At 38.3% G+C, this 21,669-nt stretch overlaps 1 protein-coding gene across 1 annotated transcript in view; it reads left to right on the top strand.

The window, feature by feature from the left end:
• LOC140463424 (uncharacterized) overlaps positions 1-11,534 on the top strand; it is a 51,009-nt gene extending 39,475 nt beyond the window's left edge. The window contains exons 6-9 of the mRNA XM_072557333.1: positions 1,135-1,185; positions 6,688-6,822; positions 8,203-8,360; positions 10,290-11,534. Coding sequence (XP_072413434.1) covers positions 1,135-1,185; positions 6,688-6,822; positions 8,203-8,360; positions 10,290-10,297 — 352 coding nt within the window. The 3' untranslated portion in view covers positions 10,298-11,534. The remainder of the gene's footprint in view (positions 1-1,134; positions 1,186-6,687; positions 6,823-8,202; positions 8,361-10,289) is intronic.
• The last annotated feature ends 10,135 nt before the right edge of the window (positions 11,535-21,669 follow it).

The following is a 21,669-nucleotide window of genomic DNA, read 5'->3' as shown; positions in this document are numbered from 1 at the left end:
TGTTGAGAAGCACTCTACTTAATATGTAAATAAAAGTTTAGAAAAATACATGCCAACTACACCAGTTTGAATGTTATATAGGTTTGGAAGTACATTACAGCCTTTTGGCTTAATGGATTATGCTTCTTTGGATCTCCAATTACTTGAAGCTGAAATATTTGAATAGCTAGCGTATTTATCTATTTGCACTTTGTGGATAACCGACATCATTATGTGGTATTTTGACTAAGCAGAGCTTGTTCTTTTTATATTCCAAAGAAGTACAAAAGATTTTTGTTATGGGAGCCTGGGTGGTAACAATGATTTTAAATGATATCTGTTCACTGTTGAAATGGAATTTCCATTGTACGTTCTCACAACTGGTAGAAGAAAAACCTTTTTCTCTGATTGTTTGCTTGTAAAGAGCTTCAATTAACTTTGTGTACACAATCTTAACATAGTTCTAATAGGTCTGATCTGTTGTATGAAAAATGCCTAGAAGTGTAATAATTTGTATTAGGTTGGCAATCTGACTTGAAACTGTGTATGATAGTTGACTTTAAAATGGAGATACCACAGAATGAAATCTGGCTAAAAGGGTTGCTGCAGAGAGCGATTTATTCCACCTTCTTACCACCATGTGGATGTCCTGGCAGGAAGTAGAAATAGTAGATGGTGCCCATTTTACTGCACTGTCCTTGAAAATCAAATCATTCACTTAACATAAAAGGGAACTTGAGCTTCTACTGCCGAAGTGCCAAATTGCCCTGTTATCAGATATTTGTGCGATTTTGGGGTTTTAATTATAAATATTTTGAGCAAACTTCTATTTAAGCTAATACTATTGATCTGTTAATATTCTGACTTTTTACAGTTAATAATCTTTTAAACTTGATAAGAAAATTTTGACTTGGCTTTTGAAATCCATGGACATTAATATCCAATGATTCTTACAGATGGAGAAAAACAATTAATAACAATTACACACTTTAGCAGAGAGGACCAGCAATTGTATTGCCTAATTCGTCACATACTATGCATTTCAAGAATTAAATTGGACATGTACATACGCAAATGTTTAATGAGTTAATGATAAAATCATTTATTAAAATTAATGCAAGTCTTAATGCAAAATAATTTCTTCATTGTTTGCAGAAATGAAAAGACAGAGGAAGTTTGCATTGAATTGAATAATTTAAAAGAAATGCAAGTATAAATTTCTGTACTTAACTGTTTAATCAGTTTGGTAGGGAAGCTGGTCGAGTTTTCTGAAGGATACAGTCAGTTCCACTATAACATGTCTTTTGTTAATGCAAATCGGCTGTAACATCATTGGTGAACAGGGAATGCTGTTTCTAAAATGTAAACTTATAAAGTGTGTGTTGGCTATAACGTAATTAGGTTGCCAACACTTTGTGTCATTTGTATAATGCAATTTTTATGTAATGCAGGGTTGCACAAGAACACAACTGTCATGTTATAGAAGAAATGACTGTACTTCAATTTATGAGCGTGGTGTTTGATAGGCAAGACAAGTCTTGATCAAAATGTCTCTTCACTGTTAAATGATCCCTTGTTACCTTCTCGTAAGGTGACAATTTGAACACGTTTGGTTTCTTAAGTTTTGCTTTATCTTGCAAGCTGCTTTTCATGATGTATCCTCATTCAGCTGATGCAGCAGATCATTTTGAGTGTAAGTTTATACATGTCTTCCTAAATCAAAATCCAACATGATTTGATTTGAAACATTGCTCAGACTTAAACATAGTTGTGATCATGATTGGTTGATCAATTTTATGAAGAATAACAGTACAAAATAGAAATGTGATTGTCATTGCATTGTTTATACAACTGTATTCTAGTTATTTTAAATATTTTATTGCTTGGCAGCCAGTGGGAGTTAGGAATGTGTGGATTTTGCAATTTGGTGATAATTGCATATATTTGTTCTTAACTACTGGAAAGGTAGCAGATTAATAATAAATACTTCTCTATCTAATCTTTCTTTGACATTATTATTCTCATTACGTTGCAGAGCTCATTAAAGTTGAAAATCAGTACTCATTTAACTTCTTTATTGCTCTTTTGGCAGTAAGCTTTCAGAACAATTCAACTGGTTAACCTGTCAACTACATAAAAGTAGTTTTCTTTTTTTTGCCATGTTAACGAATGTGTTTATGTTCAGGTCGTTTATGTCATATATTGTCAAATTCTGTAAAAGCTTTAAAGTGAAATTCTTTAACTCAAATCATTATAGAGTTATTTCCTTTGTGATGATTCCACTTCAATAATGATCACATTTCACAATTCCCAGCATTATGATGTCAGGAAGATTAATTTCATTATATACTGTGTGTGCATTTCTAAGCGGGTTTGCTTCATTACATAATGAAGTATTTCCCTATGACGCGAATATGATGAATATGTTTCAATATGAAATGTGAGTTTGATAACCTGCAAAATTAAATGTTTCAAATTCCACAGTTATATAATTGTTGCCCTATTCCCTTTGTAACTAGTAGCTGTTAACACTGTTCCACTCCATTATTCTATGTGTATTTGATTTTAAACAAAACATTAGTGGATACTATATGAGAATGAGTAAAGTTATCGTAAAATAACTGTGCTTACTATTTTTTAATGTCATAGAGATATTTGTGCAGTCTCCCTAAATGAATATAAAATTTCTTATGAGCTACCAGAACCAAAGATGACCAGATACACTTGTAGTATGTCCTGACTGTGAAAATTACCTTCTTGACTTTTTGCACATTAAGAACACATGAGCAGTCAAAATAAATTGTTATCATACATTAAAGTGCTTTCCACGTGTAGAATTGTTATAATTAATATTTTAGAAGACTTTATGCTTGACATATGCCAAATGAGGAGCACAATTTTGGATTATATGTTACCACAGATGAAGAAGGCTGGATCAGCATACCTCTCCTGCTGTAATCAGCTATCCTGCCTGGGTCAAGATACACTGGTAACATTATAACCATGTAGATGAAATGTTAAACAGAGATCATACTTAACAGGATGGTTTCAGGGGTGGGATGTGGACTCTAGCTACGAGCCTAGGTTGAAAGGCTGTGGGATATTCTTCATGTTGCAAAGGAGATCAAAGGTAAGTTTGATGGAAGCATATAACATTATGACAGGTTTAGATGAGGTAGCAAGGAAAAACTTCCTATTAGTCGATGGCAGAAGGATTAGTAAATAAAGATTTTGGGCAAGAAATGCAAGGGAGGATGTGAGGAGAAGAAATTTTAGACAATGTGAGTGGTACTGATCTAGAACTTGCTGCCATAATAGTAGTAAAAGCAGAAGCAATATTTTCAAAAGTAAATCTGGTGGAGATGGAAAAAAGTGAATTTGGATTACAGTGACCAAGCAAGGAAGTAGTACTGATTGGGTTGCTCTGTGCAGATCAGAGTGGACTTGGTGAATTAATGGCCTCAACCTGTGCCACAAAAGACATGGGTGGAAATTTTCCACCTCCCCCAACAGTCAGATGGGATACTGTCTGCAGCTTAACCGCTTGATTTACCTGTCACCTTTTTAAGAGGGGCAATACAGGTAATGGACAGCATACCTGATTGAGTCTATTGCATCCCTTAATTGGCCACTTAATAGCCACTCAAATGTCTCATTCTGCCTGCCCAGTTTAAAACCACAATAGGGATATGCCCGGGCCAAATGTGTAGTGCATTTTACTGGGCAAGTTGATGTCATGCAAGGTGATGAGGGACCCATTTTAGGTCAAAGTATTATTTCCTTTAACCTGGCCTCTTGAACCAGCACCCCACCCTATCTCCACCCCTTGTATGGGGAACATCCTGTGACTCTGACCTGCCTAAGAGATTGACTGCTCATTCCAAGCCTTGGCCTGATATTGGAGGCTACCTTAATTTGCTGTGCTGGACCCTTTAACCGAAGACTCTGTCCCTTGACTTAGCTGAGAATGGCTGGCAATTTTGGCAAGCTTCCTGGCTTTGTGTTTGCACTGAACAGCATGGCATTACAACAGCACTGTGAGCCTAATAACCCTGTCAAAGGGGACAAAGTGCAAAAAGGCCAGACAGGGATGCTGTGACCATTCAAGTAGGCTCAGAGTGGTTGAGCATTCTAATAGCGAGCAAAGAGCCTAGAAATCAGCCTGGTTCAGTCCATAGGCTGTGTGCCTATCCCTGTATGCATAGTATCTTTGCTGCACGATTATGGTGATAGCTGCCAGTGCAGCTCAAGATGTAGCATAAAGTGCAGAAGGGTACGGTAAGTGGATCAGCGATGTGCCAATCGGGTTCCTGGAGGCTGCCACATGTCAGACGCCAATATTCATGGATGTGGACTGCATGTGACCAGTATCCATGGAGCATGCCTTGAGATGTTGGTGCCTACTGTCCAACATGGATGCTCTTTGGAGCAAGCTGCAGTTGCCAGGTTCCTTGTCTGACTTACATGTAAATAATTCTTGATGTCAAGCATACTTGGCACATTTGATAAGGTAGAAAGCTGAATATTAATTAGGTAAGTTGTGCTATTAATAACCTATAATACCCTTTAATTGGCAATTTGTTCCTACCCACTGAGGAAACTCTCCTCACCACTCAGCAGATACATAAAAATTACGGTGAGTTAAAATTGTTTAGGCCCCTATAGGAATTTCTGTCTGTCTCTTTGTTTCTGAAAGTCTTTTGCTTCATCTCTCTGTCACTGTCTCCATCTCTCTATCTCTGTCTGCCTGACTGTCCCTATCCCATTGACCAGCATATCAGAAGAAATACAGTATGCAGAATTAACAATTCTTGTTGTTGAAAATCAGTCTTTTTCTTCTGTAAAATATCCTGGCACTTTCCAAAGAAGTCTGAAGAACTTTCCTTAGAAAGTTTGAAGTTTAGAAGAGTGAAAGTCGCTCCTATTGAAACATCAAATTCTCGAGGGACTTGACAGGGTAGATGTGGAGAGGTTGTTACCACATGTGGGATAATCTAAGCTCAGAGTAAGGGGTTGCCATTTAAAACATTCAGAAAATTACAAACTCAGAAATTATTTGATCCCAGGCAGTTTGGACAAGACAAATTTAGTATATTTTTATAATCCGAAAAAAGAATCTGAAAAATTTGAAACACTTTCTTGGGAAAGCTGTGAGCTCCCACTGATGGCACTTTTGGTCTGCTACTCTAACTTGTTCAAGAGGAGAATCGTTGAGAGGAGGCCACCTACTTTCAAGGCTTGGTTTCACTGGATGGACGAGGAGAGGAGAGGGGAGCAGCTTGTGTCATGATAAGCATGTCCGTTTCTATAAGTCACCACTGCTTTGAATGTCTTTGGATTAACCCATTCCAGTCAAGCAAATGATAACCAACAGATGGTCAGGATATCAATACAGTAGAATGTAGAACAGTTGCTATATGTCCTTTCTACTAGGTCCAATACCTATATAATTCTTTCCTAGAGGCCAGCAAAGTCCAACCCAGAGTTGTTTGATTCTACTTGATTCTGCCCTTCAGGAAACCCAGCAGGTATGAAAAAAACCATAGAACTGTAGATGCTGGAAATCTGAAACTGAAACAGAAATTGCTGGAAAAGCTCAGCAGCACCTGATGAGAGAAATCTAGTTAACATTTTGGGTTCAGTGACTGTTCCTCAGAACCAAACAGACATATCTAGGTAAGGCTTGCTGGATCCACTTGTCTCTTATACTTGTGTCTTATGCCTAGCCTGAACAATTAGGCAGAGCTCCCCCGCCAACCTCCAACCATGCATTCCCAGCCCACAGCAACACTCCCATATGACATTACAATCCCCACTAAAGGCTTCCACCACACAGAGAAGAAACCTGCAGTCCATTTTCTCCTGAAAAACATTAATTGCCAACCTTTGCATCAATAAATAATGAGTCTGACATGGTATCGAGGTAAGGTCTGTTGGGGTATCAACCTGTAAAAGTATATGAAGGGTTTTAGAGTTTTATATTTGCAAATAATTGTTGATATGATATTTGAAACTAGTATCATGGAATATACTGCCAAGTAAGACACCTCCCTGCCCACCTTAACCAAGGTGCATTGTGTAGGGTTGGTCGGAAGACGGCAAATGTGTTGGTTCCCAAGAAGGGCAAGAAATGTACTTTATACAAATTGACTTGCTGTCTGCAGTTCTAAGGTCTTTGTTAGCTCATTTCAAATGACCTCAATGATTTCAGCATGCAAATGTATTATTGTGTCTCTCATATTTAGATTGTCAGAGTCTCCAGCAAGGCTAAGAGATGTTTTTCACTAAGTTCTGTGTTCTTCTTCAGCTTGAGATCATGCTGTCTTACCTGGCTGCTTGGTTTAGGTGCTCGTGCTGTATTATTTTTGAAACTTAGGATGAAAAGCTTGGAAAGTCATGTGAAGAAAAAAAATCATATAAATGTGCCAAACACTGTTTCTTCCTGCACTGAAGTGTGAGTCACCTATTTAAAGTTAGCATTCCAGTTTCCACACATTCCAGCTAATTACACCTGTTTTACATGGCATGTATGCCAATCAGTACTGCATTCAATTGGCAGACTTTCTAACCCAGGAAATTATTGGCATATAACCTCTCCAGGCACCAGCAGGCTCATTTTATTTTTCACTGGCATTATAGCATCACGATTCATCATGTGGAAATAGCAAATGTGATAATATGCACAAATAATGCTCAATACCTTTTCAGTTTGTTGCAGAAGAAGCAAGACCAAATTGATTTGCAACTCAAAGTAGCTGAACTGAACAAGAGCAATGAAATGCTGGAAGATCACATTACTTTCCTCAATGACAAGATGCATGAAAAAACTGAGGAGACCAAAAGGTAAATAGAGATGGACATTCATATTGCATTGTCATGTTCCTGACCGTATTAGAGCTCATATTATTGTTGCATGCTAATTTTATTTCCTGTTTTGTTGATTTTTTAACTTTGATGTTTTCTGTTATATGGAAGAGGCAACTAAATAGCTTCTTCCATGCGAGAAACCAATTGGCTAGACTGAAAGAGTTTCTGATTTTCTGATAATAATTGGTTTATTTCATGAATAATTCAAAAGTAGATACATTTGCAAAGAATGGATTTGAAATTATACACATGATAATGTCTTCAATGTTAATTATTATTCTCATGTTGATTTTTTTGATCATATTATGATGAAAATAAAATAACAGTAATTATTAAAGATATGTCAGTAATTTGACATTTTGTTAAAGTACAAAACTCCGAGTGGAAAAAAAAGAGTCATTAATACTTTTGATCCGACCAGCCATAATTTATTGCATGTCGCTAAATTATCATAATTCTTTTGCACTATAATTTATTTAGTCAACATGTAAAACCTTGTTATTTATACCTCATCCTTTCAGATTAAAAATGTATTTCTGTTTTAATGTGTGCTTACATTTTAGCAAATGTTCCATTTATTTCTGAATGTCTTTTTTGTGTTCAGACATTTTAAAAATGTAGTCACTAATTAATTGCCACATTAGAATACATAACCTAAGTGCTGGTAAGTGAGTGGGATATGCAAGCCAATTTGCAAGTTCATCCATCTTATTACAAATTACCACATGCATTTGAGTTGTACCTTTAATTCGGATAAAATTTAACTAATAAATAATACATTAACCATTTTAAATCAGTTATGCCATCAGTGAAATGGTAGATGAACACAGAACTGAGGAAAGGCAATTCTCTAACTCTTTGTATTTAAATTAATTTTGACATTAGCTGCAGAGTAAAATAGGTAGGAAACAGAGATGCATGTAAGAAAGGCAGACATTACCAAAGAAGGGACCAGTAGCAATAAAAAAAAGAGAATGAGAGAAATGCAGTGGAAGAAAATTAAGAAGTTTAAAGAGTAAGACACCAAGTGGACTATTGAAGCATAGTTAGATGAACTGGAATTTGAGGTGTGTGATTTGGGTGTGCTCATGTTTTTCTGGGATGTGATTTTTGGAACATATGAAATAGTTGTATTTTGAGAATAATCTTGTTTGGAATATAAGCAGTTTTATATAGTGAAAATAAATTCTTGAGAATACACACAAAATTCTAATGTATCCTGCACAGTAATTGTCTCTGAATGCTTAATTCCTAAGATTTTGGAAGATTAAAAAAAGTAGGTTGTTTGTTTTTTCATGTGCCCTCTATAACTCAGTAAGATCCTGGCTAAAATCCGACCTCATTGTTATTTGTTAGGCTCCATCAGGACTATCAAGGTCTACAGGAGGAAGTTGCAAAGCAAACCAGATACTATGAAGGGACGATCACAGACTTGAGAGCAATGCTACAGACTATAAAGGCTCAAGTGGTTTCATTAAACCAGTATAAGAAGATCTATGAAGACCTTCAAGATGGTAAACTATGCATCCTAATCACCAACCCCACCCTGAAAATATTTTTTAACAAAGTGAAATTGTTAACTATTGTTTTACATTAGAAACATGAAGTTTGAGGCAATAAATAAAGTTTATGTAAAGTGTTTGGTGCAACAAGACCAAATATACGAGCAGGGGAGAGTATAGGATTACTTTTTGCTGAGTTGGCATTGCTGGCTTCCAGGTGTTCACCTTTTGATCTGGCTTCAGGCAAGAATTTCTGAAGAAGCTTTTGATGACTTTTGACATAATCTGTGGCAGATCTCATTGTATATACCCATTCAAAGAGTGCTTTATTGGTAAAGTGTAAATTAAATTTGTTTTCAGCTTTGCTAATTTTTACAACAGAAATAAAAATACAAATTGTTTATCGTCCTGCAATACACACAAAAACTGCACATTCAACATTGTTACCTATTAAGACTTTCATACAGTCAACACTTTTTAAAGTACTGTCCATTGTCATCAGTCCTTGAAGTCTTGTTTAGTGTAAAGATAATTTCACCTAATTAATTTTCAGTAATTTTCCAGACACTTAACTAAATATGATACTATTTTGTTCAGCAACTATTGTGACTTCACATTCCTCTCATTTAAAAATGAAAGAAATACCTGTTTTCCTGTCATTAAATGAACTGATAAACTGCAAAAATTCACAGCTGTGAAATGAGTTGTGAGATATATCTTGTTCATAGCAAAATAGAGAAAACATTTCTGTAGTGATCCTTGAACATTTCCCAGACAGGTGAATGGAATAACTGTCAATGTTTGTTAATCTTGTGGTAGCATATGGATTCATTAGTATTCCAATATTTACATCGAATAATTTGATGATGAAACCTTGCAAGTGTTGGCAAATGAAAGCTCTTTTCTGGTAGGTGTGACAGCCCCTCAAAGTGTAAAGAAAATAATAAGTGGAGAAGTCCTTTTTTTCAGAATGGCACTAAAGTGGAAGACATAATGTTAGCTTGAAGGAAAGAAGTTGTTCCAGCATAGCTAATGATCTTTTAACAATTTATTAACTTCGCACTATTGTTCTGATATTTACAATTCATTGGAGAGAAATCAGTTAGGGGAAATAAAAAGTCCTTTTCCTTCTCCCATCCTTTCTGCTATCCCATTTAATTGGGTGTATTAAACCAGTGAGTGGAAAATTATAACATTGTGGCTGTTGGCAAAGGTGTGTAGAGAAAATGCTGTGTTGACATAAAGTAAGCATTTAGGAGGGAAATAGACAGGATTATTGAGAAGCTATGATATATGTTCAAAGTCAGAAGTCACATGTCACCTGATGAAGGAGTAGCACTCCAAAAGCTTGTGATTTCAAATCAACCCGTTGTACTATAATCTGGTGTCGGGGGATTTCTGAGTTTGTTCACCCCAATCCAGCACCAGCACATCCATATCATGATGTATGGTACAATGGGAAAGCAATGCTGCAGAGAGGAATTTCCAAAAGTGTAGTCATTGTAATATTCTCATGTTTTAAGTACTCTTCTATTTAAAGCCAAAACAAACACATGAAAGGAGAATAGCTGGTAACTTTAAGCATTTCATTGCATGACCCTTTGTGAGTAAGAATTCTGAAAGCATTTCAGCTGTTAAAATTATAACGATGTATACAAGTACTAGTAAGTATCATTTTAATTATACAAAAGTAAAATCATGCACGTGTTGGAAATGTCAAAGTAAACTGAAATTGTTGAAATACTAAACAGAGTAAGGCAACATCTGTGGAGATGGAAAAAGTTAGCATTTTATCCTGAGATACTGCCTAACCTGTTGAACATTGCCAGAAATTTCTGTTTTATCATTTTAATATTTTCCACATTTTGTAAGCTATTATATTTCAACCCATCTGTGCACAATAGTCAAATAAATTATTGTCTATGTTAATGTTCTCTTTAGGTACCTAGAAGAATAAAAGACATAAAAGTTGAAACTTTTTATTTAGCTTCCCTACAGTGTGGAAATAGGCCGTTCAACCCAACCAGTCCACACTGACCCATTTCCCTCTGACTAATTTGCCATGGCCAATTCACCTGACCTGCACATCTTTGGACTGTGGGAGGAAACCAGAACACCCAGAAGAAACCCATGCAGATACAGGGAGAATGTGCAAACTCCACAGAGACAGTCACCTGAGGCTGGAATCGAACCTGGGACCCTGGTGCTGTGCGGCAGCAGGGCTAACCACTGAGCCACTGTACCAGTCTCATCTGCCCTAAACTTTCACAAGGATATCTCAATTCTGTAGTAAATCAGAACCTCTTATTTTTGTTAATTTATTCTCAGCAAATGAGGTGCTGATAAGGGGAAGCGATGGCCTAGTGATATTATCACTAGTTTATTAATCCAGAGACCTAGGTAATGTCTGAGAGACCCAGATTCAAATCACATCATGGCAAATGGTGGAATTTGAATTTTTAAAAATCTGGGATTCAGAGTCTAACAATTGTGAAACTGTTACTGACTGTCGGAAAAACCCATCTGGTTCATTAATATTCTTTAGAGAAGGAAATCTGCTATGCTACCTGGTTTGGCCTACATGCAACTCTAGACCCATAGCGATGTAGTTGATTTCAACTGAGCAGTTGGAGATAGTAATGAATACTGGCCTCATCAGTGATGACCATGTCCCATAAATGAAAAAAAAGCCAAGCATTTATTATCTATCCCTAGTTGCCTTGTGAAATACAATAATTTCACCTATTGTAAATTCCTCCCCACACCATTTTCTCTGCAAACTAGCATCTTATTGAAACACTGGGAACGGTTCTATACAATTGCATGGCTAACATTTTGTAGCCTAAATATAAATGGTTTACTCTGTTGTGCCCACTGCCTATGTAATGCCACTTGAATAGTATGAAATCTGTCTTTTTGCTGATCTTACTAACACCAGGTCCGACAAGGAATAAAGTATTAATAACCTAGCAGCAGGAAGAATGCCTTCTTTTTCTTGTTACCTGCCAATTTATAACTGTTTTTGGAGAGGTGCAATTCACCTCAAATTCAGTGTTTAACAAAATGAATTACTGTCTCTTTATTTCATATCATTTTCACTCACATTCACTCTAAAATGAGCAAACGTCATATATTGATGTTTTAAGGAACTAGAGGACAATGGACTTTATTGACACAGTAATAATGTTGCAGCAAATGATATTAACATCAAAATTATTCAATATAATTAAAACTGCTTTACAGTACTGTAAGCATCAACAGGTACAGTGTTTGTACAATGCAAAACTGAAATCTGAAATCATGTCATTGGTTGTATCTGTTAAGATTTTAATTATAAAGTAGTATTTTCAGAATACTTGTGCTTAGATTCGTGAAATGTGCTCCGTACTTCTTAATTATTTTGGGATGTATCATCAGTATTCAGATATTTTATGTCCGAATGTACTTCTATGGACTGTAACATTATAACATCAACAGTTTTGCTATATTTCAGAAATAACTAATTTTTCATAATAATAATTTAAACTCATAAGTTTCAGTGATACTATCTAAATTTGTTATAATGGTAGAATGATGCATGAGTATTTTGTAAATTGCATTCAAAGGACCTATTTGCCTAAATTTTCCTAGCTCCTGAATGATAAGAGCAATAGTGAGAAAGACAGAAAAATTTGGCAGAAAATGAAATTTTCAACATTCAGAGAAAAATGTCCGATTTTCATCTCAAAGTTTGAATGGTGAGACAAGAATCCCTTTAGTGAGCAGCGTAAGGCCTATTTGCATGTATTAATATCTCATCTCGTTTATATGCAATTTGCTATTTTCCCACATAGTGGAGAGAAAAGAGATCGCAATAGTTCTTGACATGAAAGTCATGGATCTGACAACTCCAGCTTGCTTGCTCTTCAGGTCTCCAGCTGAGCTAGCAGTCCCCCACTCTCTGGACATACGCCATTGGCAGCAACTGCATGCATGCTCCACAGAGATTGACAGCAGCTTCACCAAGTTATCATAAGATATTTCTGACATGCTTAAAATACAGTTCTCCTGTCAAGGAAAGTGTGTTGTCAGTGTTCCTCACTTCTCACATCTTTCTTTTTGTGTCAAAACTTACAGGCTCACAGTGTTTCTGTCTTGCCTTCTATTGCAGTGTAGTTACAAAGTCAGGCAACCTGTCTTATTTGCTGGGAGTAATCAGTCAACAGGGCAGATTTGTGGCTGTGTAGTACAAAGCTAAGTCATGACAGTGTTACAACTGGCAATATGTACCAGCAATTTATGCACCAAGCACACTGACATATGTGACAGCTGAATGGCCATGTCTCAAACTCTAAGTAAGGTTAAGTCCTGAGGACTGTTGTCAGTCAGGGAACACGAGCAAATTAAGTCAAAGCATTGTCCAATATCAGTCTACTGGCTTGATTATAATCAGATTCATGGGTCTTTATCACTACAGTCTGGGTGGTCTTGAGGGTCTAGTATAACACTCTGGGATTGAAGGTGAGTCACTTGGGAGCTGCATACAAATTAGTCAGGGTCTGGTCGATCATCAGCCAGGACTGACTTTCCAAAGCAGTCAGGGTGCTGGGCTTAGTCAGTCCAAGGGATCTGTTCACTGAAAGTCAGAGAAGATTATTTGGGTCAGTCAATTGTAGGGATTGGAGGCAGTATGCTGGTTTGCAGATAGGAAAATAATTGTGAATGGGAGCAATTCAGCATGTAATGGTGGGATATGATAGTGGGCACTTAGGAAGCAGGGGAGGTATCGTCATTAACGGTCACCACCAGACAGGCTTTGATGCAGGCATCATATATAAAAACATTTGATATAACTGGGGGTCATGGGGAAAAAGTGGAAAGGTGAGTAGCTAATTAAACAGGTTGGGTAGGAACATGGGAAAGACTAATGAAATAGGATTGTAGGACAGAGTAGAAAGAAACACGAAGGTTTTGTAGATCATTGCTAATTGTGCCTATGATTCAGTTTGTGGAGCGCTACCCATGTTCTCTTTCATCCTCATCCAAATCGGAAGTGTGCAATCGACATGGAAAATGACTGTGACTGTATCCAGAATGGGCAGAGTAAGTGTTTTCTATTTATTCTGTAAGATCAGACATTTGTGTGATGTGAAGCCTTTCAAAGGGAGATAATGCAGTAATGTTAAACAGACGATCACAGCAAAATTTAAAGATACTTATTATCACACAATTTTGAATGTGAATCTCATGCATTGACCGATTATGTCTTGGCCATATCAAACAACATTACAAGTTTTGTCAGGTTAGCTGTAACGATTCACCCAAATTGCAGAATCACCTTTCAATGTCTCATAGCTTGCACAAGGTACAAGAGGTGCTCACTGCCTTGGACTGTAAGATCATAGGATCATAGAATTTTACAGCACAGAAGGAGGCCGTTTGATCCATCGTGTCTGTACATGGCTTCCAGCTGGTCCTATTCTCCAGCCCTATCTCCATAGGTCCTCTATATTAATTACTGTCAAGTATATATCCAGCTCTCTTTGAAACCTTGTATGGAATCCACCTCCACCACTCACCGAGGCCACACGTTCTAAATCCTAACAACTCTGGAGTTAAAAAGTTTCTCCTTATGTTACTCCTAACTCTCCTGCTGACAATTTTGAAATTGTGACCCACTAGTTACTGATGTAGGTAAATGGAAAAAAAATTCTTTACCCAGTCAAAATTGTTCATAATTTTAAACACTGCAATAAGATCATCTCTTAATCTTCTCTGCTCCAAGGAAAATCAGCCCGATTTCTCTAATCATCCCTTGTATCTAAAATCTCTCATCCCTGATATCATTCTAGGAAATGTCTTATGAACTCTATCCAGGGCTGCAATATCCTTCTTTAAATAAGGTGCCCAGAACTGAACACAATACAAAACGTCCATGTCATTATCGAAGAAAGGTAGCACTGGATACATGATAATATGTTTTTTTTCCAGGGGGGAGGAGGGGGGAGTGGGGAGAAGTTCTCATTCTTACTATTACCACATGTACAATCTCTAACTGTAAAGTATGCCAAAGAGCTTCAGCAGCATACGTCTGACTCTGGTCAACTGAGCAAAGTCTATGTAGAAGTATAAAAATTGCCCTCATTGAAGGGCCTCATCTTCCAAGGAATACCATGTAGATCAGAAAGGAGCAATGGCACTACACTTTGTTTGCAGATGGCAGTCAGACTGCCATTCCATGATGTCCAACAATTCTGATATAGAACACCTTCTTCCAGGAGGGCCATAAGATGTCTCCCCCACATCATTTTTCCATGCAGGGCATATCTGAGAGTCTGTTGCAGTGCTGCACAGTTGGAGGATGCTGCTTAACCTTTAGATTCTTGGTTTCAGACAGATGTAAGATTTACCATGGTTATATAATAACGAAGATCCTTGATAGGTGCAGCATTGTGTGGAGTAAGAATATGAGGATTTCTTCAGAAGTGGCAGCACGTTCAGCATCAGCTAGAGCAATGCAGGCAAGGCGTCTTTGTGAACCTCTCTCATTAGAGGGCCTGCATTCCCTATATAATCCCAATTCAAGTGGAGTTTAATAGTTTGATCTTTTAATGCTTTCCTGTTTTCTAATAAAAATTTAAGGTCGTGAATTGGTGAGAGCCTTTACAATATCTGATGCTCCTTCATTCAATCATGACAAAGTTTCATACGAGTGTGAAATCATCCTCTGAAGATTTCTGTCAATCCTCATTTCATGCGTTCTCCTCTTTGATGCCTTAGTAGTGAAGGACACAACTTGTTGCAGTGAGCAGGCATATATATTGTAACTATATTGCATAGCCCTGCCAGAGAGATACGAGCATTGAAACCTCATCTTTGGGAGGTTTGTGTCTGTTTCACTGGTGGAATTAAAGACAACATTTTATTTTCAGTCTGTATCATGCATGGAGGGTAGCCCTTGTCTGTCAGCAGGCATTCCTGTATAGCGCCAGGACCTAGGAAGGATGCAGAAACGTGTGAGCTCTCCAGTATATACGCAGCAGGTCACCAGTGTATTTTAAAACTAGAAGCCTTTTCTGTTGACAAACACTGTGCTGTCATGGATCTGCGATTTCAAAGCAAAGTGTGTGCAGTCTATAGCACCCTCCATGTGAAGGAAGCCAGGGATGGTGGAGAAAACCACGATGAGGTTGCTTGACTTCCTCATCACCGAAAAATTATATAAATAGGTGTAATCTGGAAAGGTTGACATCAGTGTCACCTCAGATGCATTTGCTGATGGCAGCTTTGGAAAACTCTTAGACTGATACAGACTGAAAATAAAATGTCCATAATTCCACCAGTGAAACAGACATAAACTTCCCAAAAATGAGATTTTGATGCTTGTACTCTGGCAGGGCCATGCAATATAGCTATAATATGTGGTCAAGAACTAGGAGATGCATACCTGAAAATGAGCCACTGGCAGAAAACTCAAGGGAACTGTAATCTTGATAGCAACTGGGATGAGTTGGCCATCCATTTCTCATGAGTTGAAGTCTTGCTCCAGCAGATGATTATGTCCTAAGTTTACACCCTGAACCCAGGGATTTGCAAATTACCATGCCCTTGTTTGCCATACATGCTCCTAATGTGTTTGGCAGAATGATTGGAACTTCTGAAAATCCCTCCTCCTCCAGGAGCACCCTGTCCCTTCCTTTGCTTAATGGGTTCCTGTCCTTCTGTCTTGATGTCTCCCTTTTCATTAAAATCATTCCCTCAGAAATCTAGTCAGGTGCATTCTCAGACTTGAACATCCCAGGGCTTCATGAGCCACCCACATGATAAGTTCTCTAACCATTATTGCTCAAACCCCAAGGACTGACCTGAGCCCAATGCCCCAAAACTTGACAGAACATTCCTCAGTGAGCCGGACACCCCCCCCAAACTCATGTCTCCACACCAAATTGACTGGCCCATAATCCCGGGACTAACTGCACTTAACCTCCAGGACTATCTGTTGCCAAATCCCTGGGCTGCAAGGACACCGATCTCCAGACTTGAGTAGGATCAAGCACCTGACTGACCGTGATCAAACCCCCTTTCCAGAATGAAATTGGTTGAGCTCCTTAACTGACTGTAGATCCCTTTTACCTGAGTAAGGACTGGTCCCTTGACTTTCAGACAAGCCCATTTGGTTGAAGCACATACACTGTGTTTGCCATGTAAGCTACTGGAACATGTGTAAATGTGACATTGATGTAGCCTTGTGTTGTACAGCAACATGTCCACCCACATTACTGCTCACTGTTCTGAACCGTAACTTGTTGCCAGCCTCTCCTATTCTAAAACGTAAAGCAAGTCATGGTGGTTTACACTTATAACTTAACGTTGAAGAGGCTATGCACTTAAAAGCAATGTAATCCCAGAGAGTCTGACAGCCTATAACTTCATACTGAAAATCCTAGGCCCTAAGAAAATGTAATGAAGAGGTGGGCTGCTTCCAAATAAGTGTAAAGTGAATGAGCACCAACAAAATAAAGTAAGAGACATGCTTAGATGTTGGATTAATGATATACACATGTGCCCCTGTACAAAGCAATCTGGCAAAAATATACAATTCATAGATGTTCCTGAGCTCCCAAGTGAAAATCTGAAGTAGTGTGAGAGTTGGTCCAAATGTGAGCATGATGACATGATGAGGCTTGTGGTTTGCTGATGTTGACTTGTGTGAACGAACAGTGGAAGGGGCTGATGTCCATAGAGAATGCAGGGAGGTTGCAATGAAGGCACAAAGAAGCAAGCAGCAAGGTGCTGCCTGACTTTCATGTTAGGAATTGGCACTATCTTGGGAAAGAAGATGAGAATTAGTAGCTGCATGGAAAAGTGACGAGTTGGGCCAAAAATGAGATACTGTTTGGAAAAAAGATAACCGCCACACATTCGCGAGGTTCTGAACTTGCTGTTTAAATCTTAAGGGGAAAATTGGAAATGTTTTCTTAATGCCAAGATTATTTTATTGATATATTTTCTTACATTTCCTGCCTTTGCCTATTCTGCTCAGGGAGCAGAAGAGTACATTTCAATTTTTAACCACCATTCCAACAGATAAAGTATTTGAAATGATACTTACTATTTCATAAAACGTTTTCCTTCCTTTTCCATCTTGTTGGTTATCTTCTATCTGTGCCCCCAGTTACTGACCCCTTTCAGTTGTTTTCCATTTAATTACCCCATGTAAGTTTTTCATGATTTCAAATATCTCTATCAGATCAACTCTTAATATAGAGATAGCTAAGAGGAATAAGCTCAGTTTCTTTAGTTTATTCATGTAAGTATGTCCCTCATCCATGGAACTACCTAAGTGCATATGTACCGTATTTTCTCGAAATCCTTGACATTCTTCCTAAAGAGTGCTGCCTGAAATTGATCACAGTTTTCCAGTTAGGACCAAACTAATATTTTGCAAAATTTTAGTGTAACTTTTTTGGCATTTGTACACGCTGAAAATTATACTTAGTTATATTGAAATGTATATTATATTACACTTATGTTTTCAGAATATGGAAAAGCAGCTCAGTAAATTGGCAATCTATGACTATTCACAGCAAAGCTACTTAGGTTAGTTCTCTGCCTCACAATCAGTGTGGAGTTACGGCATCAAAAATAAACTTAATTATTCACATAGTAGCATGAAGCACATTAGAAAGGACGTTACCACCCTAAGGAAAATGTGCACCATCATTCAGAGTGATGTGAAATAATACTTATTAGTTTGGGAGGTGCTCAGTTTCAGCATCTGATAATTGATAAATGCTTGAAACAGAGCCAAATACAAAGGTGCTTTTAGCTGAGTGCACAATCTTGTCTGCCACTTTCCCTACTCCATCTGGTTTTCAAGTTTGGAAACTGACTTCCAGTGCAGAATTGCTTCCTCATGTCCACTGGAGTCTTTCAAACTGATTTATAGACCTGCATTTTCCTTGTTCTCTTGCTGCAGTCAGTACTGTGCAGGTCATGCTGTTTTATAATTTTGTGTTGAACCTAATGCTTGCAGTAAGCTACTATATCCATTTCATGCAATGGTTACTGCTGAATGCCAACCTGTGGTACAACCTTGTTCTTTTAAATTCACCAGAGGAAGATTATATAGTGTATTTGAGCTTTTCACCTCATTTTATGTCACATTCTGTAGTGTAAAGGTCTAGAATAGGTACATCCATTCCAAGAGAGCTCATTTGTGAGTTATAGGAAGATGCTCTCGGACATTTACAAAGGAAGAGATGCTGCAAATAAATTTGGAAGGGGTTGATATGAACACCAACTTGAGGTTTCCCATAACAGGCTAAGCACTACACTGCACAAGTGAATGTCCTGTTGCATATTTGCTTCAGATAGGAAACAAACAGCACTTCAGAAGGACTGAAAGTCTTAGTTAAAAATCACACAACACCAGGTTATAGTCCAACAGGTCTAATTGGAAGCACTAGTTTTCAGAGTGCCGCTCCTTCATCAGGTGGTTGTGGAGGATGTAATTCTAAGACACAGAATTTATAGCAAAAGTTTACAGTGTGATGTAACTGAAATTATACATTGAAAAATATCTTGATTGTTTGTTGAGTCTTTAATCTGTTAGAATAACCATGATAGTTTCACTTCTTCCATATGTAAATCACAAAACTTTTTTTTAATAGTTACATTGTCAGGTTAACTGTAACAATTGGTGTCAGCCAGATAATATGTTGAAGGTGTTAGCCCCCTGTGTTCCCTGTCTGTGCCATAATGTTTAGACTGATTCTAATCTAAATAGTGAGTTAACAGAGTCTTACATGGAATCATGCAGTTTTTGAGCAAAGTAAAATGTAACTCTGCAAGTACAAATTCACCCCACAAATGTATATGTATATGTGTGCATGTGGGTTTTTGTGTGTGTGTCTGTCTGTCTGGGGTAGGGGGGTTGTGAGAGTCTGTGAGAGAGAGTGTATATGTGTGTGTGAGTGTAAAGTGGTCTAAGTCTGTGAGAGGATGCATGTGTGAGTGTAGGAATGTGTGTGTCTGTAGGGGTGTGTATGAGTGTCTGTGTGTGTGTCTGTGTGTATAGGAGTGCCTGTGTGTGTGCCTGTCTGTCTGTCTGTCTGTCTGTGTGTGTGTATAGTGCAATGGTGGTCATCTGTAGTGTGACATGAACCCAAGGTCCCGGTTGAGGCCCTCCCTATGGGTTTGGAACTTAGCTATCAGCCTCTGCATGGCCACTTTTCGCTGCTGCCCATCCCAAAGTCCGCCTCGGAGGATGGTCACATGAAGGTCCGAGGTCGAATGTCCTGGACGTCTGAAGGGTTCCCCAACTGGTAGGGAACACTCCTGTCTGTTGATGTTGTGTGGTGCCCATACATCCATTGCTATAACCTGGTGTTGTGTGATTTTTAACTTTGTACACCCTAGTCCAACACCAGCATCATGAAAGTCTTAGGATATTTAATTCTGGCATAGTCAGTGTGTGACTCAGTAATTTTCTGGTAACCTCTATTTTCTTAGGGATTCCAGCCCTTCTGGTTGTTGACATTAATGTCAGCTCATTCAGAGATTTCACTTCTGCCTACAGGGTTGGTGCAGGCTTGATGAGCTGAACAGACTGTATCTCCGCTGTAAGGATTCCATTTTATACACTTTCCATCTTCTGCCTGAGAATTGCACTATGAAGCACAGAAGGACGAGATGACCATTTGCTCTGTAACCTAACTTCCTTTTCCTCCTTCCAGTTGTATTACCAGTTACTCACTGTAATAGTGCTTTTCTTTGGCTTTAGTCATGATTGTGCAATTACTGTACTATATAATTTATCATTTTTAAAATTTATTTGTAGGATGTGGGTGTTGCTGTGGCCAACATTTATTGTCCACCACTAGTTGCCCTTGAGAAGGTGCTGGTGACTTGCCTTCTTGAACCCTTGCAGTCCACAAGCTATAGGTTGACCAATGTTTTGACCCAGCACCAGTAAAAGATTGGTGATATATTTCCAAGTCAGGTTGGTGAGTGGCATGAAAGAGAACTTGCAGATGATAGTGTTTCCATCTATTGTCCTTGTTTTTCTGGATGGAAGTGATTTAGAAGATGCTGCCTCAGGACCTTTGGTGAATTTCTGCAGCATATCTTGCAGATAGTACACACTTGGATGCTTATGGATGTGGTGCTAAACAAGTGGGCTGTTTGTCCTGGATGGTGTCGAGTTCTTATAAGTTATTGAGCTGTACCCATCGAGGAAAGTGGATATATCGATCACACTCCTGACTTATGCCTTATAGATGATGAATAGGCTTTGGGTAGTAGGAGGTAAGTTACTTGCCACAGTATTCCTAGCCTCTGGCCTGTTCTTGTTGTAGCCACCATGTTTATGCGGTGAGTCCAGTTGAGTTTCTGGTCAATAACAACCATTGTGATGTTGATAGTGGGGTATTCAGTGATGATAACATCATTGAATGTCAAGGCCTGGTGGGCAGATTGTTTCTTATTGGAAATGGTCGTTGACTGGTACTTGAGTGAGTAAAATCATAGAATCACTCCGGTGTGTAAGGCATGAATGTTACTTGCCATTTGTCAGCCCAAGCCTGGGTCCTGTTGGATTAGAACATAGAACACTACAGTGCAGTACAGGCTCCTTGGCCCTCGATGTTGCATCGACCTGTGGAACCAATCTGAAGTCCACCAAACTTACACTATTCAATTTTCATCCATATGTTTATTCAATGACCATTTAAATGCCCGTAAAGTTGGTGAGTTGTAGGCAATGCGTTCCTACTGTTGAAGGCAATGCGTTCCACACCTCTACTATTCTCTGAGTAAAGAAACTACATCTGACATCTGTCCTCTATCTATCACCCCTCAATTTAAAGCTATGGTCTCTCATGCTAGCCATCACCATCCAAGGAAAAATGCTCTCACTGTTCACCCTATCTAACCCTCTGGTTATCTTATATATCTCGATTAAATCATCTCTCAACCTTCTTCTCTCAAATGAAAACAGCCTCAAGTCTCTCAGCCTTTCCTCATAAGACCTTCCCTCCATACCAGACAATATCCTAGTAATCTCCTCTAAACCTTTTACAAAGCTTCCACATCCTTTTTATAACGTGGTGACCAGAACTGTACCCAATATTCCAAGTGCGGCCGCACCAGAGTTTTGTACAGCTGCAACATAACCTCGTGACTCCGAAACTCAATCTCTCTAGCAATAAAAGTTAGCACACCATATGCCTTCTTAACAACCCTATCAAGCTGGGGTGGCAATTTTCAGAAATCTATGTACATGGACACCGAGATCTCTCTGCTTTTCTACACTACCAAGATCTTACCATTAGCCCAGTAC

Source organism: Chiloscyllium punctatum, chromosome 38, assembly GCF_047496795.1.
Source record: "Chiloscyllium punctatum isolate Juve2018m chromosome 38, sChiPun1.3, whole genome shotgun sequence".
Taxonomy (NCBI): Eukaryota; Metazoa; Chordata; class Chondrichthyes; order Orectolobiformes; family Hemiscylliidae; genus Chiloscyllium; species Chiloscyllium punctatum.
This window is presented reverse-complemented; position numbering and strand designations above follow the sequence as displayed.